The 25424-nt window shown below is 37.4% G+C and overlaps 1 protein-coding gene across 1 annotated transcript; it reads right to left on the bottom strand.

Annotated features, from left to right (window-relative positions):
- Window positions 1-5959: 5959 nt before the first annotated feature.
- Window positions 5960-25423, bottom strand: TNFSF13B (TNF superfamily member 13b). Its single transcript, XM_085582197.1, has 7 exons — window positions 23371-25423; window positions 17895-18307; window positions 17706-17811; window positions 9953-10009; window positions 9494-9606; window positions 9247-9397; window positions 5960-7570 (listed from the first exon to the last, which is right to left on the bottom strand). Exons 2-7 carry the CDS (start codon window positions 18219-18221, stop codon window positions 7458-7460), a joined length of 867 nt encoding a protein of 288 aa, XP_085438323.1. The 5' UTR covers window positions 18222-18307; window positions 23371-25423; the 3' UTR covers window positions 5960-7457.
- Between the last annotated feature and the right edge of the window lies 1 nt (window position 25424).

Below are 25424 nucleotides of genomic sequence, written 5' to 3'. Positions count from 1 at the left end.
AGAATTAACAAGGTGGGCCTAATCCAATTAGAATAGTGACTAAAATTCTTAAAATGTTCGTGTATGTTGGTGTGATTCTTGGAGCTGTTCTGGGCAGAACCAGGAGCTGGATTTTGATGATCCTTGCAAGTCACTTCCAACTCAGGATATTCTATGATTCCATAATTATTCACAGAACTAACTCAAAATTAATCATACAATCTGGCAGAAAAGCTTACTTCACTGGCACTGGTGCTCCAGAATTTTTTGTTTTTCTCATTTCCCATTTGCAGTGTCGGAAGTGACACACCGGGTTTAAAAGGGAGAGGCAGTTTCCTCAGCAGCTTGTTCTGCGCAGGGATGGAAGCGATGGGAGCCGTGGGAACAGACCGGCCGTACTGCACGAGACTCCAGCTCCCTTGGAGTGGTGATGGTGATGATGATGACTGTGCAAGGTTATCCAACAAAAACTAACAGTGGAGACAAGAAAATTATCTGCTTGCCCCCCTCCCCTGCCCCCCGCCTTTTTTTTTTTTGGCATGTTCTGAGTATAGTAGTGATAAATGCAAGAGTACAGAGATAAATAAAGCTGGGCAAAGGGATTCTGGAAAAAAATAAGAAAATAAAGAAAGAAAACAAGTGATGAAAAAAGCAGCAGCCTACATGCTTCTGTTTCCATTGCTCATTGCATACACTGATGGTGGAAGATATATTTCTAGAAGCCTAAGAAATAGGAAAGTGTACCATCATCCTTTTACAGACAAAGCATATTAGACTTAACCTCATTTCTCATCAGCCTGCTCTGCTTGTTTGCATCAGCCCTGACTCACTTCCAGTGTAGCAGACCAACAGAGCATCATCAGTACTATTTCGCAGGTTGAGCACTGGTAATTTTGGCTGGTGTTTGCAACTGATAATTGGATAGAGACATAAGTGTGACCCATCGTGAACATCCTCTCAAAAAAATTACCAGTTGCAATTAAATGCCAGAGTAACACAGGACTGAAAGGTTGCATGGAGCAATGGAGTCAGTGGGGGAAGACAGGCAGCAGCAGCAGCAGGACTGTCTCCTTGCTGTTGTCTCATCTTCACTCACCCCTTCCACACAACTACATCTTGGTTACCTCTCCCACTTGCCATCACATCAGATGCACACTTCACCCCATCCACACACTTTGCACTTATTATCCCCTTGGGCTGGCTGGGACATGGGAAATCTACTCTTTGAGGGAAAGAAAAAGAATCAACAGCGTTAATCTCAAAACAGATTCATTTAGCTTTTCAAATCCCTATCAGCCTTGTGACTTTCCTGTTCCAATGACAAACAAAGCTAGGTAAGAAATCCTGAGACAGCAGTTTGCCACCAGACAGTGCTTATATGCTGTTCCCTGGCAAAACTTTCCCCCTTGCTTTTCTCCATTTAAAAATACTGGGTCTGCTCTCCAGTGGAGCTGGGAATTTTGAAGCGGGTGTTTTCAAGTTCTCTTAATGTCAAGACAAACACTTTCTAAACACAAGTAGAACTGTCACCAACCCTTCCACAGCTCCATGAAGTAGTTTCTATGAAGTTTGTCGGGGTGGAGCTTCCCTTTTCTGTGCAGTAAATAGAAACAGGCCCCTGGATATCCTGTCTCCAACCTCCACCAAATATTCCAATGCAAAGTTAAATGCTCCTAGTGAAAATGGGACAAAGTTTTCTTTGTAGTCCCAGTCCTACTACCTCTAGCAGAAGTTACTTGATATACTCTCACATCGCCCTTCACATTAAGATCACCATCACGTTCAATGCACACAATGTCCAGTACCCAAGCAAAGATTTAAGAACTTTTCCTCACACTTTTTCCAAAACATGCCTCTTGGCTGACTGCACACTTATAACTATGTTTGTCTCCAGAAGAGAATTTATTTCCCCTAGGGCTTTTTCAGAATATTTGTTGCTGTAGTGTTTCCACAGGAGAATTCTAGCAGAAATATACAGTCCTCCATGTATTCAAAGCATGCTCCTGCTAATTTCAGTTGCAGCTGTGTGTTTCAACACTTCTGCAAATGAGACCACAAGGGCATCAGTCAGTCAGACAGAGAATGAGGAACATTTACTCAGTGACCACCTGTGAAAAATCTTGTTTAAGGAACTCTACAACAAATGCTAGGGCAGTCTGGAAATTTTCAGACAAAACAGTCAAAACTTGTCAAAACCACAGTTTGTGGAGCCCAGCATGTTCTCCTTAAAATATTTCAGACTGAATAAACTGTTATGAAACTGAAAATTATGGTGGGGGGGAACTGAGCTTAGACTTCCAAAAGGGCTGTTGGCTTCTGAGCCAGGGAAATTAAAAGTGGAAGTCTCTAGATTCAAAGTAGCTCATTGAGACTCCTCCCTAGGCTGAGAAGCTTTGGGAAGCAAGCACCCTAAGCACAGTCAGGAGAATTCACATATGTCTTGTGATACAGGACTTCCCACAACCATTGGAATAAGTGACATTCATCAGGACTAGAGATAGGATCTGTAGATTGGCCAAAAAAAGTTTTAGTAGAAGTGGTTTTAAGTCAAAACTGAAACAAATGTAGCCTTAAAAGAAGAGCAAAAAATCAACATCTGTGGAAAGTAAACATGACTTTTCAGCCAGCTCTCACTGACAGAAAGGGAATGCCATTCTAATTTAAAAAGGACACTAATTTATCTTCTTTCATGCTCTGCCTCATTTACTACTTCCTTTCAACATTTCTGAGATATATTTCTGGTCTTCAGCTTAAAACACTTTCCATCGATATCCTATTTTCCACAGGATGAAGTATCTTCTTTTTATCCACTGAATGAACTGAGGAGGGGGGCAGGAAAAAAAGTCAAAGGAAACTTGTAAGAGAGTAAAAAAAGATTATTACTTGGCCACATGGTTTGATTCAATTTACACTCTTAGGTTTGAGGTCATGCGGTACCTGATGACTACTAGCAACTTGCTGTGCTTAACTGGAACCTGCCCTGCTCAGTTCATAAATGTTTGCTGATGCTGTTGAAGCACACACTGAGGACCCTGTGTTTCATTAGCACTCAGGAAATGAAAACCCTTCCTTCCCCAGCAGGACCTTTCCTGACCCACCAGTTTCAGTCCTTTCTCTTCCTCTCCCATCTCCTACTTTCTTCTCAGAGATCAGGGATCATTTAGGAGGCCTGTACTTCATCCTGCTCAAAGAAGGATCAACACTGGGTTCAGACTATGTTGCTCAGGGATTTATCCAAGAAAGTGATGGAATCCTGTGAACAACCTGTGTCAGTGTCTGACTGCACTCCCCATGGTGTGACTCTTTGCTCACTTCTTGCTCAGATGTTGGCTAGCACATAGTTCATGCTCTGTGTTATTCCCTGATGCTGGGGTCACTGCTGTTTGGCCAAAGCAAAGGCAACATGTGTGCTCAACGCCATGAGAAAAAAGAACTAAAGGTCCTTATGCAGCCATTGTCACCTGCAGCCTGCTGTTTCCCACAGCCATCATCTTTGCCTGTTGCTTGTCTGGCAAAACCTGCTAACTCCTGGAGATGGTGTAGATCAAATGTCCAAGTTGAAAGGTGTCAGCTTACCCAAACAGTTTTTAAAGTGACTGCAACAGCAGCTGGATTGCTGAGGCTTTCATTCTCCACAGTGCGACACCTGTCCCATGGCAGAGGAGGAAGAACAAGAGCTCTCCCCAGCAGCTATGTTTTGCTCATAGGTGCATGAGTTATGAGTTCTGAGCTATGAATAAGAGAGCTTGTGAATTAGAAATCAATCAGTTAAATCCCAGCTAGGGTGTCTCCTGTTCCTGTCATCCAGCTCCAGGTCTAATTTGTATTCCCCATCTCTGCTGGGATCTATGTAACCTGCAAACTCCATGAGAGTCTTTCTACATCAAATATTTAGCTTTCCTCTTCCCTGAATTTGCATCAGCTTCCTTTGCAGTGCTGTTTGGACTGACCTTGAAAAACAAACTTAGGCCTTACTGATGTAATCCAGACATAAAGTTGCTGGGAACATTTTCCTCTTCTTTTTGAAAGTTCCATAGAGATAGAATATGCTTAACATGAGAAAGCATGATATATTCTTCAAAAGCATATACCCTGTGAGAGTCCAGAAGAAAGAGAGGAAGGAAGAAAGAAAACTCTTTCTAAAACAAAGCAAAACCCACATTATATTTCTTCTTTCAAAGCAAAATCTCTAGGCCTTTCCAAAGAAAAAGTAGCCAAATTTTTAGAATAAATTCCAAAGAATGCATTTTTCCTAGCCTCATGTTTAGAGGAGTAGAACTCTGAGGGCTAGAGACAACCCACTATAATTAAACTTTAGAGACACAAACCAGAGATGCAGAAACTGTCAGCTCCAGCAGTATAAGCTTGAAAAAACTATAGGACCTACGAAGTCAAAGTCTAAAATTGACAAATGCTGAGCAATTTGAGAAACAGTCAGATATAGGAGAGTCACATAATGAATATAGTCTGTATGTTGGCAGGGTGTGGACTGCACATCATATAAAAGAGATGAGATGCACATTACATTAAATACATTACATTCAAAGCAGCTATAGTCAAAGTCAACTGCAGATTATTAAAAAGGAAAGAATGATAAAATTTCACGCTTTCTGTTAAAATGTACTGGAAAGAAAAAGTCCCTTATGTTTGCCACACTGCTACTTAACACCACGTGAAAAAGAATCAGAGTATACACGACGTTTGTTGCATTTGCAGAAACCTCTCTTAAATGCTAGATATCCTTGATAAAAATGTGGAATATTATATTAACCAACTAGATACTAATTATTGCCTATCACACTTATTTAAATATCTCCCAAATGCAGAATGCTTCACTAACTCCCACTCACTGAAGCATATGTGTGATGGTGGTCTGGATGCAGTTTGTCACCTTCTATATCACCAGCTTGTTAGCAGAATGATCAGGGTTTAACTATTTTCCTTTTCTTTATGCTTTGATCAGAAAATGCTGATCTGTTAAAACTCAAATTTGTGCAGAAGCAGGTTAATTTTGAGAAGACAAATTTTCTCATGAAGCCAGTAAAAACCTAATCTGTCGACAACAAAATTGCTGGATTTGTAAGTAGAAGTATCTGAACAGTCTGTCAGTTTGCACTCTGCACACATGTGGGAGTTCTCGTGGTTCACAGAAACATGCTTCATGCTTTTTGTGAAGAAACTTGAAGTTCAATTTCATCCCTCTAAGGAAGGGAACACCTTTGAAAATTTTTCTTTCAGGAGACAGAAGTTTTCCTCCAAGCCAAATCATGTGCCAGACCCTTTCCACACATCTGCACTTTGCACATTTGTCAGGAGCAGAAGGAAGAAATGCAGCCAGGGGAATGGCTTAAACTAAGCACACACAAGCCCACCAAAGCCACTGGGGAAACTTACACAATAGAAGTTAGATTTGCAGGTTTAGCTACCAATTCTCTGGGAAAGCAATAGTAACAATGTAATTTTTCCTATAATCAGACAACACTAAAAATCAAATTTCTGATGAGACATTCTGGGCATCATTCATGTACTTCAGTGATAACAGACACCTCACTGTGTGCTAGCAGTTCTTTTACCTATATGCAGCATTATACAACCTTGGTTAAATGGAGGGCTCCTGTATAGGATTTAAAATGACTTTTTGGCAAATTCAGCACATAAAATATTAATAATAAAGACCAAAAAAAATCCAAAAGAAAAAATAAGCATCTGCAGCTTCAGCTCCACAATACATAAAGACATTTTAAAAAAAGGACTTGCAGATATTTTGAAACTGTCATTAAGCCTCATCAAAATCCCAGTGTAAAAATCCAATACACATATGCTTATTGCTGATATATCTTCCCAAAGCCCAGAGAACATGAAATGATTTTTTTATTAGTTTACCATAATTTTGAGCTCCAAATCTCTTTTATTTATTATCTATCACCATGAGAAATCAATCAAATCACAATTCATAGAAACAGACAAGGAAACTGCAATATGCAGAGCATCTTTTCTTTACTAAGTAAGCTTATATAACACAATTCTCAGGTCCTAAAAACTATTTTTCAAATAAAGTGCAATTCATTACTTAGGGTTTTACTTTTTATCTATTCCAGTAGCAATTCTATGCTTCTTTAAGAGCAGGGAAAAAACAGAATAGCTCCTTGGACCATTCAATATTTGGAATAAAAAAAAAGGCATAAATACTATCTACTGAACAAAGCAGCCAGACAGAAGAAAAGGAAAAAGGACATATGTTTATTCTTTCTACAGATCTGGATATTTTTTGTAAAACAGAGTTAAGCACTATATTCAAAACTGCAGAAAAAGCCTCTGAGATACAAGTGTATTTTTTAAATTGCATGGCTGGTCCCAGATGTATTGGATTTTTCTTTTTACTATATTTCATAGAATAAATCATAGCAAGAAGCAAGGGAAATATAAAAAAATATATATTAAGTAGTATATCCATTGGATAAACTGCTCAAAAGAAGAAAAACTCTGTTCCCAAATGCTGAAGACCAGTGTGTGCATAATATTCTCAAATATATACAGATATGTCTACATAGTGTGTATATATATACACATATACATATATATACACAGTGTGTGTATATATATATATATATATATATATATACACACATCTATATATGACTGCAGAAATTATGGAGCTGTAAATCCAATTCCAGCCATGGTATTGTGTCTAATTGCACTGTGCTTCTTCCTGTGCTAGCCTTCTTTACATAGAAGTGTACACGTATTCCTTGATGAGAAGCAATGCTTTGAAGATTGAGCTGTTGGAGTGCTTTACATGTCCTTTTTCCAGCAAGATTAATTCTAATTAGTAAATGCTAATAGATTGTAGTAATTTATTCACTTTCTGTTCACAGGGACGAAGTGAGACAATGGCTACAATTCTGTATATTTGTTTTCATTATCCCAGACATTTAGAATTTTTCCTTCCCCAGTATCTTTGGGGAAAGGGAAAAAAACCCAAAACTCAGAACCCAGCTAACAATTTCATTTTGTGGTAAGGAATGTACTGTTTGATGTTTTATCCCCACACTTTATATATTAAATACTTTGTTGATGATATAATGCAAATCTAAGATGCACTTTTATTTTAGATTTCCTTTTCAATTTGATAGTCTGTGGTCCTGGTCATGCTGTTATTTTTGGTCAACTCCTTTGGTTTGTTAAACAACAACAAATTGTTTTAAAGCCAAAACCTCCTTGCTTTATAGTTGTTATCTAGAGTCTCCCATTGTCTAAAACAAATTGGCTTTCTGGTAATCACATGGTGGTTATATCACAAGTATGTCTGGTATGTTTCCTGTTTTGGTTTGCATATTAAAGTGAAGAAAATTCTTAGAAGCCTGTGGTGAATTGGGAGAGGCTGAATTGGCAGCTTTATTACAATTCAGTATTTTTTCTGACAAAGGAATAGGTAGAGAACAAAATGGCATTAAGCATAAAAACAGAAATGAAGGGCTTCAGAGGAGTCTTACTGCACCAAAAAAAGTACCATCTCCATCCAAGGATATTTTAGCCCTTCTTCGTGGTATTGTAAGTTGAAGTTCATCCCCTTCTTCTAATTTTGCAATGCCTGGTTAAAAAAAATGGAATATTTTAAAGTTAATATCTCAAATGCACTACTTTATAAATGGCACTCAAAAGTCATTATGTGTCATCTTCCAAATGTAAGTATGGTTTGTTACTTGTGATGATGTTTTTATCTTTAGGTACAATCTTAGAGTTTGCAGCCTATCCAAAGTTGACACTTAACATCCTCTGTGAAGATGAACTTAATTTACACACTGCACTCAGCACAGCACAGTTCACTTCAGCAAACACAGCAAAAATTTCTAACAGTGGTGCACCCAGGTTCCTCATGTTATGGTGATGAGACAGTCAAAATCAGCATTGAGTATTATGGGCTCCAGACCGCTTTGTTCCCACACTTCTGGAGGAGCTCTTATGAGCTTTACCAACCTAATGAAGTTACCAGACATCAGCTGATCCACTGCAACTGCAGAGCACCAAAGTTTGCATCCTGCCAGCCACACATCAGCTGATATGATAACCAAGATCTTGTCCCCTTCCAGCTGCAGCCGCTGAGCTGAGAACTCATCTAATATCTGCTGTGACACATGCTCAACAGCATGAGAGAGCAGTCAGAACTCTTTTTTCCAAGTGAAAACAGAACACTGTGAGTTTGGGAAGCAGGAATTATGAAGTGACAAGATAGAGATCCTAGTTAGGTAAGGGGAGCAGTAATACAAGGGTAAAATCAGAATATAGATGAAATTGAAGGTGGTTATGTTTCCAGAATGTGTGACTGAAGGGGCGAAAAATCAAAGGAAATGTTTGGACAGTCTCAATTGCTGGGAAAAAGTATCTAGTTCATTAGTTAGCTAGTCAGAATTTATTTTTATTTGGAAAAAAATTAGCTTCCTGCCACATCCATATGTTTAATGTCATTACTTGCTGACAGACAACTCCATCCCTCAGTGTCAGCCACTTTTTCATAAGGCATTGAAAAAAATCTTGATGGAAAATGACCAAAGAGAAAACCCTCAAATCCACCATTAAGGTGCAAAGACAGGCAGTTAAGAGATGATATATGGGGCTTTATAGTCCTTGACACTAATTCCTTAAGTGGTACTGCAGGAATATACACATATATTGACCATTGAGCCTGTTGGACTTGCATTAAGTAGTTTAATTGGTCTTGTGCTGTTTCTAATTTGTGCAGTCATAAAGACCACCTTATAGGAATTAACTGTTTGTCATCAAACCAAAGACTAAAAATCCAGTAGCCTTTATAAGGAGTAGAACTATCACTGTAAGGTGTGCAAATATTGCATGGCTAAAATCCATACATGACATTTCAAAGGAGAATATAGCACCTTAATATTTCTCGGGATGACTAAATGTGTAATTCACCTCCTAGGTTAAACTGAGTTCTTCAGTGAGGACGGTAGGTATTCCTTTTGCCTGCTTCAGGCAACTAACTGAAAGCACCAAAATATCTAACCACATTACAGAGTCAATAGAGAGAGCAAAATTGTTCAGCTCACCAAGCTAGATGCATAATCTCCAGTTGCTGATATTTTATATAAAACTGTATTTTCTGAAAGTATTCTGTAACTTTTCAGTTAGTCAGATCCATGAATGCAGATCCTGTTCTTTATGACTGCTACAATACAATTGCCCAGCACTACAGATTCTATTTGGTACAGCTTATTTGCAAACAAAGAAAAAGAAAATGTAGATACTTACCAGCAGTATAGCAAGAATTATTTGGATAAGACTGTGGCATATTTTGGATGCAGCGAAACAATGTCACCAAGCTGAGATCATCACCAAACACATGAGCCTTCTTCCTCTGTATTAAGTGTCCCATAGCAAATGTTGTATCTGTATATAAAACCTAGAGAAAGAAGAGGTGAAAACTTTAAACTTATTGTATGGAGGCATTAAAAATCCTTACAAAAGTCAGGTGCTGAAGTGAATTGAGCTTTCTCACCTGGCCATATATGAAAAAATAACCTGTTTCTTTGATCACTATTTTATTTCCTTGTTCTTCCAGAGCTGTTCCACGTTTAAAGCTCAGAAGCCAAGGGACAATGCTTGAATCATCTAAAAGACAAAATAATTTTGGGTGATTGGAAAGGTTATTTTCCTCTTTTTCACCTGCTGACAATTAACAAAGATGAATTCTAGATAGAACTTCCAGTCTCACTAGGTGGATTTCCCCACTGAAAAGATGATATTTGCAAGAGCCATTCAGATACAGGGACCTTCCAGATTCAGGGACCTCCTAGTTGTTTTTTGATTTTTTTTTTTTGTTGTTGTTGGGGTTTAAAAAAAAATTAATTATTTTCTTTTTAAATTTGCTGTTAAAGCTCAGTTACTGCTTTGAAATTAGGTAACATTTGTTGAAAAAGTTATCCCATTGAATATAAATCATGGCACATATTCTTACCTTTCTGTTGGATATCACTTTTGCTGTCAGCAATCAGTTGCAAGCAGGCCTGCAGCACTGCAAAGTGAAAGCATTTTGAAATCAAAGAAACATAAATCAGTAATAGAATAAACTTATTAAACTACTTTAAGAAAAAAAAAAGGACATGGAAGAAATCTCTCAGTCTCACCACTTATTTTCAAACAGGACCTATTAGTTTTAACACAGATTTTACTCAAATGTACAAAATGAAAATCCCTGTCACAACACATACTAGATGACTTTCAGAGATCATGGAGCTAAGTGGGAGGCCTCGGGTAGCAGCACAAGTAAGACTTGCTTGTTTTAATGTCTGGTCCTAATATAATTATGTAGCAGTAAGTCAAATGAACTAGAAATCATTAGGTCAATTAGCCTTGTCAATTTTCTACGCAAAAGCTTGAAAAAAGCCCCAACCCTGCTAACTATGATAGATGGCAGATTTTCTAACTATGTTTGCCATATTATTTAGAAAAATTACTTTCTATTTATAGTTGCTGTAAAATATTAGTCATATATACTTTCATAATAAATTCTTAAAGTCCATACATATGTACTTTCAATGTGATTTCAGATACCTACATTTGATCAACCTGTACTAAGAGGGAAAATAGAGAGATGACCCTTAGCAAATTAATGCACACATAACACATAGCTTGGTATCTTGTTAAAATGTGTTGCTCAAAACTATAAAGATTGGTGATACTAATGAGAAATTAGGTATTTCTCATTAGCAAAAAATACTGCAGAATGTTAAAATATAAATTTGCAAGTGAAACAAAGATCTTGTAAAAAAACTTGCTGAGCATAAGTGTCAGGCAACAGGATAAAAGGAAAAAAGAGCTGCATTTGCTTGGAGTAGATTTTAATTGAAACATCTGGCTCTCATGCCACTTAGAAGGATGGAAAACTGGGTAGTAATACTTACTGCACATGACAGAGACCAAATGAATTTATTAAGGGTCAAGAGAAGAAAATTCTGCCATGGATTGCTCCATTTTGTTTACCAATTTTCAGACAAGAAGGCTATGGATCAGATTTGGCCACACAGATTTGGCTATAACGGAGAATGCCATGGATATGTAGGATCCTGTTTCTGCATCTGTCAGTAGTACCCACATGGGCAACCAAGTGTCCAGTAGCACAAACCTCTTTCTGCACAGCAGGTAGCAAGAGGATTTGGGCAGAAAGCAGTCTCTTTATGTTTCTAAGTCTCCTTTCTAAGGGGTCCCTTTTGAAAACAGCAGAAGAGGGCTGGATGCTCATCAGCACTCAGCAGTGCCAACTGGCAGCACACAAGGATTCAATTCCAGAATGATCACACAACCTGCAAGCTCTATTCATGGTAATAGGAATGCTATCATCCAAACTCCTGTGTCCTACACTGAAATGTGTCCTTGAGTCCTATCAATACACATCAACAATGTGCTACAATTTATAGATTTTTCAAACCAAGAATTTAAAGACATCTGAATTATCTACCTTCTGGTAAGAAATCAAAAAGCTCAAGCCAACACAAAATTAAAAAGTTATTATACTTCATACATTTTTCAATCACACTTGTAAGCAAAGAGTTTTCTGGAAAATAAACTTCTAAATAAAATTAAAATGTGATTTTGTGGACGCACAAAACACAGCACGTTAATTTCAAAAGTTATTAATTCTTCTTTGGAGCAAAATGCCTTCCTACTGAATGTAATTTGCTGATCACCTAGTATTTCAGTAATCTAAAACAAAATTTCAATGCCTGCTCTTAAAAGAACTCACAATGTGGGCACCAGATTTTTCACTAACCAAATGAGAGGATTTGTGATATTCCCACTAACCAGCTGCTATTCAGCTGCATACCAGTGAGCAGTGTCTACAGCAGTGAAAGCTATGGCTATTTAACTTATGTTAAACTTGCTCTGCAGACTTGGTGGGCACTCTTCAAACTATCCTAATTCTCAGTTTGCAAGTGTGGATTTCTGTTTCAGCTGGTTGCAGCCCTGAAATTCTAGTCAGCATTGCTGAGAACTGCTCACAGTAATTAAAATCTGCAAAACCAGTACAGTTTGAGATCATGTCCATCTTTTTAAAAAAACATAGCAACTCCACTTCATTCTACAGACATCGGATCTGCACTTAATCTCAAAAAAAAAAAAAAATCTGTCTCTTTTGTTTTAATATATGCAGATAGGAACAAGCCTCCACAGAATATAGTGGAGAAAATGCATGCAACAGTGTCTTTCATGTCAGTAGAAACTAGCACAGTGGCCATTTTGCCTAAAGCTTCTAAAGACTATATCTAAAATAGTGCTTGAAGGATTGAGCAACCACATGCTTCAAAAATATACTCAGAAGCCAAAGTTGACACATAAGTATTTCCAGTATATACAAGTACTTTGACTCCAGTGGAACTACTTACATGCCATTGAAAAAAATCCCAAGTAAACACTAATACTAAGAAGGATAAGATATGGATATACAAAGTACATTTTCTGGGTAAATTAACAGGAATTTTCAGTAAAAAGTAAATGTTGTTAAAAAACACTAGCAATTCTATTCCAAGAAGTACCCTAATCTTAAGTACAATATGGAGAATACATCTATTACAAAATACACATTGAATAGTTGCTATTTAATGTCTTTTAGCCCAGTGTAAGTCAAACCTGAGCAACAGCTTTGTAGTCTAAAGGATTTATGATTAATAATGAAAGCAAAATACAGGATTAATACAATACGTCTTGAAAATTTGTAAAAAATTGACTTGAAAAATTGTAAAAAATTGTAAAAAATTTGTAAAATTTGACTGTCACCATGAGATCTATCTGTAAAAAAATGTATCTAGAATGACAAAGTGTGCCCCATTCTCTTGTGACTTTATATAATAGCTTTGCTTTGATGAACATTTTTTTCTCAGCTGATTTTAATTGCTCTGCTGCCTGTGGGTTGGCAGAAGTTCATTTCAGGGTCTGTCTTATTCCATGAAGAGAAGACACAATTCTGAAGACGTTAGTGCAGATGTCTTTATTAACCACAGCCAGCACATGAAATTATGTGTTCTCTACTGGTTGAGCAATGTAATCACAATTAAAAGAAAACCCTACTATTTTTTGCTGAAGGACAGCAATCCAGATTTCTGCATATTTCCATTATTTAAAAACTTATATTGGTAAAATAAAATTGTCTCTCACATGCAAACTTTGTTGTTTTTAAATTGCATAATAATTTTAGTATTTTGCAATCTCACTTAATGATCCATCCAAACAAAATTTCAAGTTTAATATTTATGAGCTCATTTATAAAAATTAAATTTTTGATATCTGAGGTCTGAGACATCTGTGCCCATTTTTGCTGAAATAAAACCTAGGAAAAACCCTAACCTTGAAAAAAAAACCCAAACCAAACCCAGACCTCCTTATATAGGTTCCTTTTTTGTCTAGATCTGTTCTCTGTAGGCTTCCCAAAGCACATTTAAGCACCAGACAATTTAATTTATTAATGACAAGCATTTTCTTGAAGCATTTGCAGTTTTTCTTCCCTTAACTTCTTGATTTCTCATCACAAGAGATCTTCTCATGTTTGTTTCACATTTTTATAAACTGATTTTCATGAACTCTATCACAACAGAAGCCAGGACACCAGGTTAATCTAGTGGTTTTTAATAGAGATGTCTTTATATCACATTAATTATGGATTCAATCAATCTCTGCATTAAAATGCCTTGATCATAGTTGCATGTATGACTAAGATCTAACAAACATCTTCAAATAATTAGTAGCATTATTTAGACCTTTACATAGCTGCCAATAACATGTTATATTTAGAAAAACAAGGGAATTGATTATTAGGAATTAAGACTTCTGCTACATAGTATAAAACAGAATGTTGGTTTTAAAACTTAGAGCCTGTTTGGTGTATTTTTGATTGTACAGTGTTCTGTGTAATACACAGCACTGATGTATTCACTCATTTAGTGAAATTCTTAATGTAAAAGTGTAGGAATTGCATCAAGTAATTATCTATCCTTTTTGCATAGAAGGGTCTATTTCCTTTTGAGTTAGACTGCTGTCAGCAGAAACAAATAAGGATAACATATTTTCAAGAAGTGGGCTTTTATTTTTCCTTTTTAATTTGATTTCAATTTTTATTTCATATTTGACCTCTTCAAACAATAAAATATGAAGTATTACGAATATTTGGCAAGGAAATTTTATATGTGGCATTTGTTTCAGCTAGTAAAAAAAGTTTACATCTCAATTCAAAGATCACTAAATTCAAGTACCATTGTAAAACCCCTTGCTATCCCTCTGCCATGGATATCTAAAGTAACAACTTACACAGTCAAAACACTTTCTACCAACAAATGTACCAATTTTCCAGTTATCAAGATCAATGGCAAATTCTAATGCCATGCTTGGAAGGTAAGAGTCACTTCCCATGGACACAACTGCTGTTGGAGTAGATCCTCAGAATTGCTAGTAAAAAAACAATTGCCAAGTCACGTGCCAGCTTATCCTGCCTCACTGATTTGTGGAATTACATAGAATAGCTCCTCAGCTCCTTCATACATGCAAGGAGTTGGGAACTTGGGAACCTCAGTACACCAGAGGAAATGTAGTCCATGGGGGTTCCAGTCTGATCCCAGTAGGTCACCTGCATTTGCATTTACAGAAGACCTGATTCTCACCTCCCTAGGCCATGGAAATCAGAATCCCACAATAATGAGCAGAATGAGACACTGAGAGAGTGTGAAAATGAAACCTGACGTTCGTACTTTGGCTTAGGCAATGGGACCTAAATCTTGTTCCCAGGCTCAAGTGCACATGCAGCTTAGAAAGAAACACACAGGCAACACAATCAATAACTGTGAATAGAATATAGAATTCAGGAGAGGTTTTAGGCTGTGCACCAATTTTCCTCCATAGATGAAATTTGTAAAGAGAAAGACAAAAAGAAAAAGTACATTTGTTGTAACATGTCCTGATATGACATTTGCCAGAGGCATACATTTCAAAATCACCCATTACCTCCTACTCATTGCATCAAGAACTCTGGTTCTGACTGCTGACTGTGCAGCTTTTTTTGGAATTGATGCTTGAAACATTTCTCTTCAACCTACCCAAGCTGGAAATTTTTGCAAGACACAAAATGTGCAACTACTGATGACTAATAATTTTATGCATTAGCATAGACAAATGTAAACCCCATAAAAAAAGTAACAATATTGTGTTAGATTCACTTTCGTTCAGTTGTCCTTTTAATTAAAATGCTTATTTGTGGCCACTTGTATGCATTAAAATGGAAATTCAGTATGTTTAAGAAAGGCTATGCTGGTTGTAAAAAAAGAATGATGGGGCATCCATTCCTGGAATTTGATGATTAAAGTCTAAAAAGCCCAGAACTGAACAATAACTTTATTTATATACAAGATATTAGTTCTGTATTTTACTTCTGCTCTCTGTTGAAGCACAAGAGAAGCAATTAGATACCAGTGATGTTTCCCAATATTAACTTTCTAAGGAATTGATCTATATAAAAGTAAAATGATGGCTCAACAATTAATTATAAAATAAGACTCTACTTTGAGACCTTGCTGAAGCAAACAGAAGTAGGACAAGAATAGGCACCTCACTCAATACCCTGATTTATTTTTTATTATAACATAATAAGTGCCACACATCTGCAGGACAGTTTGGAGGCTGATGGGATTCTGGTACCCAGATATGAATGTCAAACAATCAAAATGCAGGGTCTGTACTTCTGTGTACATGACCAAGTAGTAGACTGGATTCAGCACCATGAACAACACCATGTTCTTCTGTTTAACTCACTCTGCTAAAACAAAATTTAACATTGACTAGTAGGTTCATGGTCATCAGTAAAATCTGATCTGAGAAAATATAATACGTAACTAAACTCTGAAAAGCTAAATTTTTTGTAATTAGAGCAGGCAGAAAGCTAATTCTAACAGACAAACTTGGATAAAAATTCAAGATTTGCAATTTACTTTTTTCTTTTTTATATACAAAAATATGAGGTTCATGTTAGAAAACATATTTGTAATAGGTCAACTTATGTAGCTTTTTCCCTTTAAAATAAATGTTCATATGTGTTTTCTTTCATCCATCCTAAACAACTTTAAAGCCAGCTGTACCTTAAAAATGTTTACAGAAATAAGTAGCATAATTGAAATGTTCTGTGTTACAGATAAACAGGTATAATCAGAGGTGGCTACATGATGAGAAGAATCAAAAGTCTACTCAGAAGCACAGCTGAGGAGCCCCAAACCCTGCTTGCTTCAAATAGCAATAAGAGTAAAGATGAAAGCTATTGTGAAGGAAGTTGGATCACTTGCAGAGTACTGGTGCTCTAACATTCATTTAAAAAAGACACCTCCTTATTTTTTATGATACTTGCACTTCAGATCACTTGTTTTTATTTGGGAGTTCCTAGGGTGGGGAGGGCAGGGGAGCTATGTGGTTCCTGTGGAAGGAAACAGGCTACAAGAAATACAATTTAAGCAATCATGACCTCAGTCCTGTTTGCGAAATCTTTCTTAGCCAAGACCTTGAATCAAAGACTACTAACGAAATAGAAAAAATCTCACATAAATCGGTGGATTTTAAGTGATGTCCTTAATGGCATATTTTTGAATATTGGAATTAAATGAAGTGATTCTACACTAGAACTTTAATTTCATTTAGCTTACTGAAGCTCAAGTGAAATACATGTCATGTTAATTGCTCACTGACAAACACATTTTATTCAAAGCTTCTTTTAGTCTTTACCTATAATTTGCTCCATTAAACTTCTCTAAATTGTTTACGATATCTGTTAAAATAATATAAAAATATACAAAAGAAGAGTGAACTGGTTTAGCAGCTCTGGAATACTTTAGTTACTCAGTGCAATTAGAGTATGTGTGCAAATTAGTACAATAACATTCTGCATTTCATCCTCATTGTGTTTGGAATACGAAAGAAATGTAGGCATTTTAAGGAAAAAAATATATCCCATTAATATGTCAACTCTGTAATACATCTATAATACACATGGAGCACAGTCAGCGCTCTTTCCAGAACCTTTTATAAAGGAAGAACTATGACAAAAAAATCTTACTGGATAGGCATTCTTTTATTAATTTTACTATTTATTGATAGATTGTTTTAATGTAAAAATTATGCTTAACTTCTGAATTCCTTGTAGTCTGCCTCTTTTTTCAGGTACAAGCCAGCCTTTCTTCTTGAAAGCTCCTATTTCCCTAAAGTTGTCATTACTTCTCTCTTTTAGGGTGAGCATGTTTCTCAGAAAAGTAAATTGGCATTTTTACTAATAGATTTCCCTCCCTGTTTTGATCAGAGAGAATTGAACAGTTAAAGGTCTAATTGATTTGAAGTTGCCTTTCTCAACTCTAACACATCGTGCAGATTTGGGATCTAGCATTCAAGTTTAACCTGCAGATAGCATAAATATCTGGTACAACAGATATGTCCCTACTCATGACAGGGTGCTTGGACTACATGACCTTTAAAGATCCCTTCAAAACCAAAACATTCTGTGTATTCTGTCTTTTAAGAGAATATGCCTAAGGTTAACAGCATTCATCCACCAATAATTTTGAAAACCAGAATGGGCTCTGGGAGCACAGATCAATAGATAGGAGAAAGAAAACACAAATCAAACACTCCTGCTTTTCTCTAGACAATATCCAACAGCAGTATCCAAAACCACTTCATCAGCTGGTATTTACCTTTTTCTTCTGTGTTGACAACAGACCGCCTGCCCCTGTTTCTACTCCCGTTCCAGATTTCCTTTTGGAAACTCTCAGCTGTGCCAGTACCAGCAAGCCTGCTCTCCTAACAAGGAGAAGCAACAGTCAGTGAGAGCAGCCCCACATTGGTCCAAGCCCTGCAAGTCAAAACCAACCCCTCCTGCTTACCTGCCTGGAGCCAGCTGCAGACACTTGCAGGAAGGAAGAAACAGGGATACCTGCTTTATTTTCATCGGGGGACACGAGTGGTTGGTCTAGCGGAGACCTTGCCTGGATGCTGTAGATGAGCTCGCTGCGCAGAGCTTCTAGTTCTGTTTTCAGGATGATAACATGGTAAAGAGACACTGCTGCAAGACAAGAGGACAGGAGCATTGCAAGCCACAGGAATGTGACAGGAAAAAGTCCCGTGGTGCCTGAAACAGCACCAGGGGGGGCAGAGGGAGAGGAGGCGGTATCCTTCTGTTGGATGACGTGCACACAGTCCACGGATTTCATCGCTGCTCTTTCCTTACTAAAGCCAGAGGGAGAGTTCAGCTGTCCCCTTCCGAGGTGCAATCCATGTTACCAGTTGCTCTCTGAAACTAAGGGCATCCAGAATAAGTGAACAAAACGCCCAGATCATTTCCTGTCATATGAAGCTGTTGATAGCACCATTAGACTTAATGTACAGAGTGAACAGCTAAGATTCTGTCTTCCCTTTGTTTCCACCTCTCTGTGCTGCATTTTGGAAACGAATACTTTCTCACAAGCTACCTTCCTCCTTTCACTTTCCACTAGTTATTCATGTGGCAGCTTGCTATAGCCATTTCCCATAATCTTTAAATTTAGGCACAGCCAGTACCACTGGTGATTTGGAGCCTTATCTAGAAGTGCAGAAACCATGTAAAATTTCCTGGCAGCAACCATGTAAAGTTTCCTGGCAGCATTTCATCCAGTGGTACTTAAAAGACATCCACGTATGACAGGCATGTGCTTCTGTGTGTATGAAAGCATATAGATGTACTCTGTATATACATTATATCATTTATATTAATGTGTTTATATTCATATCTAAAGTGCCAATATGCCTACAGAGGAGACAAATTATTCAAAATATTTTTTTGTCTTTTTCTAAAAACAATAATGAAAAACATTCCCAGGTATGAGACAAATTACAGGTTCTCAGTTGTATGAAGATGTAAATTCTGCAGTTCAGTTCATCAAAAAAACTTGAAAAGGGATGACATTTTAATAAACTTTTCTAATAAATACAGTCTCTCTAAAGAATTTGAGAAACTGCATTAATGCAAAAGGGAACACGAAGAAGCACAAAGAGGAAACTCGGTGGGGTAGAACTAGAAGAGGTGAAAACTAGGGGATGGAAAAGAATGACAGAGGGGGAAATATGAACAGGCTGAAAGGGCAAATATTTATTTAGAGAATTTAAAATTAAAAACAACCCACAACTTTAAACATGCATGCTGGCAATACTCAGGTGAATCCTGAGTGTCTGGTTAAAGTTAATCTTTTAAGATTTTATAAGTATTTTAATCTTAAAACTCTGTATTAGGATTTTCTTTCTTCACTGCAACAGCAGGGCTACCTAGAAATCCCACATATGTTAATGTGATTTTTTTATTATCTTCTCCCACAAAACTCAACTTTTACCCCTTTGTTAAAAGTTTCAGTGGTTTGGGACAGAAGAAAAAAATATCAAAAGTGTCACAATTATGGCTAAAATCAACCCCTCTTTATCATGTAAGTAAACTTTATCTTTGCAAAGATAAAACTTTTACAGGTCAGTCCAAACAGGAGTTTTTGCAAAAAATCCTGATGACAACACCTAACCAGAGTAGCTCAGATCAAGTTAATTCTGTTGGGAAGGAGAAGGAAGAAGGAGCAACAATAGAGTAACAACTTCCATAGCCTCTCCCCCTTCTGTTTCTTAAGGCTACAAGAAATTTAGTGTGATTATAAGCTTTATCATCTTCTATTGTAATTAAAGGTGCTCTTTTCTTTATTTTGCCACCTCTAGCAACCACACACATCCTGTAAAGATAAGTAAATCTGTTCCTAAATGCAAAGGGAAAAAATATATCCTGTATCTTGCACCTAGAAGTCACATATATACTGTGATAAATTATATAGAAATCAGTGTGGGGTGGAAAAAATAGAATACTATACCATTTCTGTTCCTATTTTAAAGGCTAAGCTAAGCTCTAAATGTGGCTGCATTTTGAAGTAAATTTAATATGAGCTAATGTAATGGGGTTTTTTAACAGAATAAGCAATTATTGGTACTAAGCAGACATGCCTTCAAGTATCCCTAGACATCAGAATATTACCAGCCTAGTACTGACTGTTCCAAAAATAAAAAATAATGTGACAGTTGGAAAAGAAGTACTATTTTAGAAAATGAAATGGAGTGAGAACAGGAAAGTTTTAACTAGCTATCCAGGAACACCAAGGAACTATTGGCCAGCGAGGTCTCTGCAGTCATTAATGTATCAGAAAATAACAGACTGGTATATAAATAGCAGTGCTCTAGCCACTTCTAGAGAAAATAGGCTATTCCCAGCCTCCATAGCCTCCTTAAATAGGGTCATTATTTGGGCTGACAAAGTAATTGCGATGACATAGAGGACTTCTGTAAGACACCTAGCTCCATTTTGCTTATAATTCTCATCAGTGACAATTTCAAAGGGGAGATGAGGAAAATCTCATCTCCCACACATGAGAAATTGTTAAATTCAACAGGCATTTGTAGCTAAGCATCAAAGGGATTTTTTGTTGGCAACCTTGTGTTGTTCTGTAGATTTATAAGTAGTTATGTGATTTGAAAGAAAATGTAAGTTCACACAACTTCTGTGATGACAAAAATGGTGACAATGAGAATAAGAATGGTGACTAATGACAATAAGAAATGAAAACCAGTATGAATTACCTAGAAATATGCTTAGTTGAACAACTTCCATTATAATCAGATGGAGCTTTAGTTAATTGCAGATTGCTAATTGCATCAAAGCGAATCACAAAAATTACATGAAAAAACCCCCAAAAATCACCAAACCCAAAAAAGTCCCCAAATCAAACAACAACTCCATGCTAGTTGCTGAGCCTAGAATCTAGAGTCAGTGTCTCAATGCTTGCCACTGTCTTGTCATAATGTCCTCTCCTTATGATTCTTCTCATGGGCAGAGCTGCAAAGTGGTCCTTAGCCTGCTTAAAGCAAAGTCAGTAAGTTTAGCATATGCTGCTTCTGCTGTGTTTTAAACTAAGGCGTGACTAAAGCACACTAAGTATGGCTCAGATCAGCCTCCCATCAGCAGACATGGGAATGTGATGGCTTCAGCTGATCACAAGCTCTCAGTGGAATATTCTTGTTGAAATAGAGGCATACTCTTCAGATATATATGCTGCGGGGAAATAGCATAGTGCTTTTATATTGACAAAACCTATTTGCATGTAGCTAAGACTGACAAAACTGAACTGTGAAAATGGTCAAAAATCCAGAATGAATATAATATGTCTAAGGAACTAATCTCAGAAATTGTGTTCAGGTTTTGTGTAGCAGCCTGCTTCTACTGGACAGCTTTCCTGAAAGCTTTTGCAAACTTTTGTACCACATCAACAATTTTGGTCTCAAGAAACACATGCAGTCAGCAAACCTTAGGGGCTGCCTCAAGACCAGCTCAAAGCAGCATTTTCCAAACTATTGCTACAAAATAAAATATCATTGCATCAAACTGCAAAAACCTAGTACTGGCCATCTAACTCTGCAAACAAATAAAATTAAAAACTTATAATAAAGGTATTCTGAAAACATGATCATAGTTTGCATGCACCGTACATTATCTGTGCATACACCATAGTGTCTCCTTAACCCAAAGCATGAGCTATGTTGAACACTCAGATTAACTCACTAAAAAAACTCCTTAATTTAGCCAAGGAAAACTATTAAGAAATGCCTTGGCTAGTCTAAGAATTCTAGTTAACCAAGTCCTTTACTTCCAGGAAAGAGAGCAAAAATTTAGGTAAAATTCAAAATAATAAATAAATTAAAACCAGACCCCAACACATTGCCACTGAAGATGCTTAAAGGTGAGAATGTTTTACTGCAAGACAGGAAAATGGGTTCCTGGACCCATTATTAAGGGATCCTGAACCCAAAATTAAGGCTGTTTAAAACTTCCAAGATGTTATGGCAGAAACAAGCCCTGTAACTTTATGCAGGTAATTAACTTTTTTTTCATTTCCATTATGCAGAGGATCAGATTAAATTATAAAGATGGGTCCTGCTAATCTGAAAATTTATAAGAGATCAACATTACATCTGGTGGGGAACCAAGGCAGAGATAGCTACCAATCATACAGGAAATTTGTGGTTTAACCAGAAGCTGAATTCTTGATTTCTTGAAATCCATTTATGTACTTTAACCACAAACCATCTTCTTTGTGGGAGAGGAAAAACCCATAACGAAGTTCAATATACAAAAGAGAAGCAGTTGCTATGGCTGCGAAGGCTTGCGTAAAAACCCAATTTACTGAAGAAACATAAAAGTTTACTTCAAAACAAATGTTCTGTTTTCAAAAAGGAGGTTGTGCAGATGCTGCAACCCAGAGAGCCATGCAAGTGTGCTGAAGGCCACACTAAAAGTACGCCTCCAGTGGCAAGGGTCCAGCTTCACATACTTCTGAAGCAGCCGCAAAATGGTCCCTGTGGGTATTACAAGAAAGCGACCACGGTATCTCGCCTCACCACAGAAGAGAGTGCAGAGCACAGAAAAAGCTAAGGTTCCATTCTGAAATCTTCCATTTAATTTCAAGTCCTTTCTGAAGATGGACAAAACAGGAGGACTATTTTGGGGGAGATCAGAATAAATACTGTGTTATAGTTTCCTGCTAATGAAGAGATCTGTATTAAGAGTATTCACAGACACACCTCTGAAACAGTGTACATTCCCTGAAAGAACACTTAATTAGTTCTTTCAGCCATTAACTACAACTTACACAGTAGCAAATCCAGGCAAGTTCTGCCTCACAAATGGATCCCAAAAGTACTCTATTTCTGATACTCCACTCCTATGCCTGTATATCTTACATCTTATTACTTTAACTTCTAGGAAGCTGTTGAATACCTTGTAAGTAGAGGATGTGTTATACAAACAGTTTAAGCCTTATTTGATAAACTGTCCTGTTAAAAGGAAAACAAAAATTCTATGAGATTTTTCTGAGGCAAAAAGGGTAATATTTTCTCTTTTCCTCAACATTTCAAAATTGCCGAGGATAATACAGATGTCTCTGCACATTTTAGGTATGTCATCCTTGTTTCATTCCTTGCAATATATTACTTCTCTAGATATCTATACAATTTGGGTCCAAATGCACACTACTCAAAGTAAACCTATATCTGACTTGCAGCCACTGTCACTTTTTACATGGTTATTACAGCACTTTCAAAGAGAAGAGGAACTGACACAGAAAGGAAAAACAATTATAGGTGTCTTTCAAAGTATGCAGCAGAACTACCTAGAAAATAGTTTTCAAAACATGTAAAATATAAAAAGACAACCCAGGATTTATATACTACAGCAGCTTAATGCCAGCCTCCTCCCCTTCCCCTTCCCCCCCACTCCCTCATGATGTTACAGCAATTGCTTCTTACTGCCCAGGGAAAAAGGAGCTCTGTCATACAGCTGAAGCCCACTCCTCTTACAGTCTCACCGGCTTTGCTATCCAGCAACATGGAGAACTGCTTTTCTCCACCTCTTTGACACTATGCAATAGTTTTTGCACAGATGGGCTAAAAATGCTTTTGTATGATAACAAGATAAACACGGAGCTATGGCCCTTCAAGTGGGAGTGGCTGCTCTGCTGCTGCTATGGTCTGGAGACCTTCAGTAGAGGGCACAGGACAAGGATTCAAGTATTTTCAAAATTTCCCCGTAGCCGTATTTGCTGCACTGTCCCTGAGTCCTAGAGGACGGACAAGAAAGGGTTATCTGCCTGACCTTTCCCTTTGAAATTCTGTAAATAGTTAGCCCACACTAGATGTTAAGTGTAATTCAAACCAGCTGTAGAACTTCCTTTCTTTCTGTCCTCAAGCAGCACAATCCATTCCTGAGTTACTATCAAACTAGCAGGAACTTCTGAACTTGGTATGTGAACATACATTTCTGTCAGCCACCTTGCAGATTTGCATTACTCAGCTCATTGCTTCACATTATTAAATATGTATCTCCAGCTGGGAGTGAAACCAGGTTCTTTAATACAGTAAAACCAAGTCTGCTCTTAAGCTGCATTGTCTTTCAGAGAAAGAAAAAATGCTGTTTTTCCAAGAAATACAAGAGTTATTCTGCCCTAATCCAAGCTGAAGTATAACAAATTAATCACATTGATGTTTTCAAAACAAATCCAGAAAATAATCAGTTTATCTTCCTATCTACTTACAAAGACAGAACTCGGTACAAAATCTAAAATGAAGACCCTGAATAGGGTTCAACAAGAGATTTAAAGCTCAGGCACATTCAAATCTTTGGAGAAAATAATTTTTGCCAAGCCACTGTTTTAGCATTTTCTCAAAACCTTATCTGTCTATACATGATCTTTTGAACAGACAGCAAGCTCTTGGTCTAGGTTTCATTTCAGAGTCATAGAATGGCCTGGGTTGGAAGGGACTTTCAAGATCATCTTGTTCCAACTCTGTTGAGGCCATGGACATCCTCCGCTACATCAAGTTGCTGAGACCTTCATCCAGGCGGGCCCGGAACACTTCCAGGGAGTGTTCCACAACTTCTTGGTTACAGTGTACCTGTTAAAGTGCCTCACCACCTTCACAGCAAAGAACTCCCTCCTATCTAATCTATACCTACTGTCCCAAGTTAAAGCCTTTCCCTCTTGTCCTGTCACTACACGACCTTGTAAAAAGCCTCTCCATCTATCTTGTAGCCTCCCTAAGGCACTGTAAAGCTGCAATTACATCACCCCAAAACCTTTTATTTTCCAGGCTGGACAAGCCAAATTCTCTTAGCTTTTTCTCATCAAAGAGGTGCTCCATCCCTCTATCAGATTGGGTGGCCCTCCTCTAGGCTCCCTCCAACAGCTCAATGTCCTTCCTATGCTGAAGAATCAAAAGCTAGATGCAGTTCTGCAGTGGGGTCTCACCAAAGCAAAGCAGAGGGACAGAATCCTTTCCTTGCCCTGCTGCCCACGCTGCTTTGGATACAGCCCAGGACATGTTTGGCTTTCTGGGCTGTGAGTGCTCCTTGCTGTGTCATGTCTAGCCTCTCATCCACCAGCACCCTCGAGTCCTCAGTAGGGCTGCTCCAATTTTAGTTTCAACATTGATATGCCCTCACAAATATTTACTATGATTTAATCAGTACACGCAAATTCAGAGAAAAATTCAGGTGTTTTGCCTGATATGAAGGCCTATACCTACCTACTAAGCAAATGAATATAACATCATGAGACATTCCAAGACACAGTTTGTATTGCACTTGGTAGGCCAGCTGCTTATCAATTTTCAAGTAAGAAAACGCAAATGCAAGACTTGTGCTCTCCAGAACACTACTGCGCAAGCAAGTTTTAGTGACACAGTTCACAAGACAGCAACCTGCTTCTCATTCAGGGAAATAGTCACATGAAATACCCAAATCTGGGTATTGTACTGTCATTTCTTCCTTTACAAAAATTAGAATACTTTTTTTTTCATTCCAA

This window comes from Lonchura striata, chromosome 1, assembly GCF_050655825.1.
Source record: "Lonchura striata isolate lonStrDom1 chromosome 1, ASM5065582v1, whole genome shotgun sequence".
NCBI classification, from domain to species: domain Eukaryota; kingdom Metazoa; phylum Chordata; class Aves; order Passeriformes; family Estrildidae; genus Lonchura; species Lonchura striata.
Note: the sequence above shows the minus strand (reverse complement) of the source record. Positions and strands in the feature narration are given on the sequence as shown.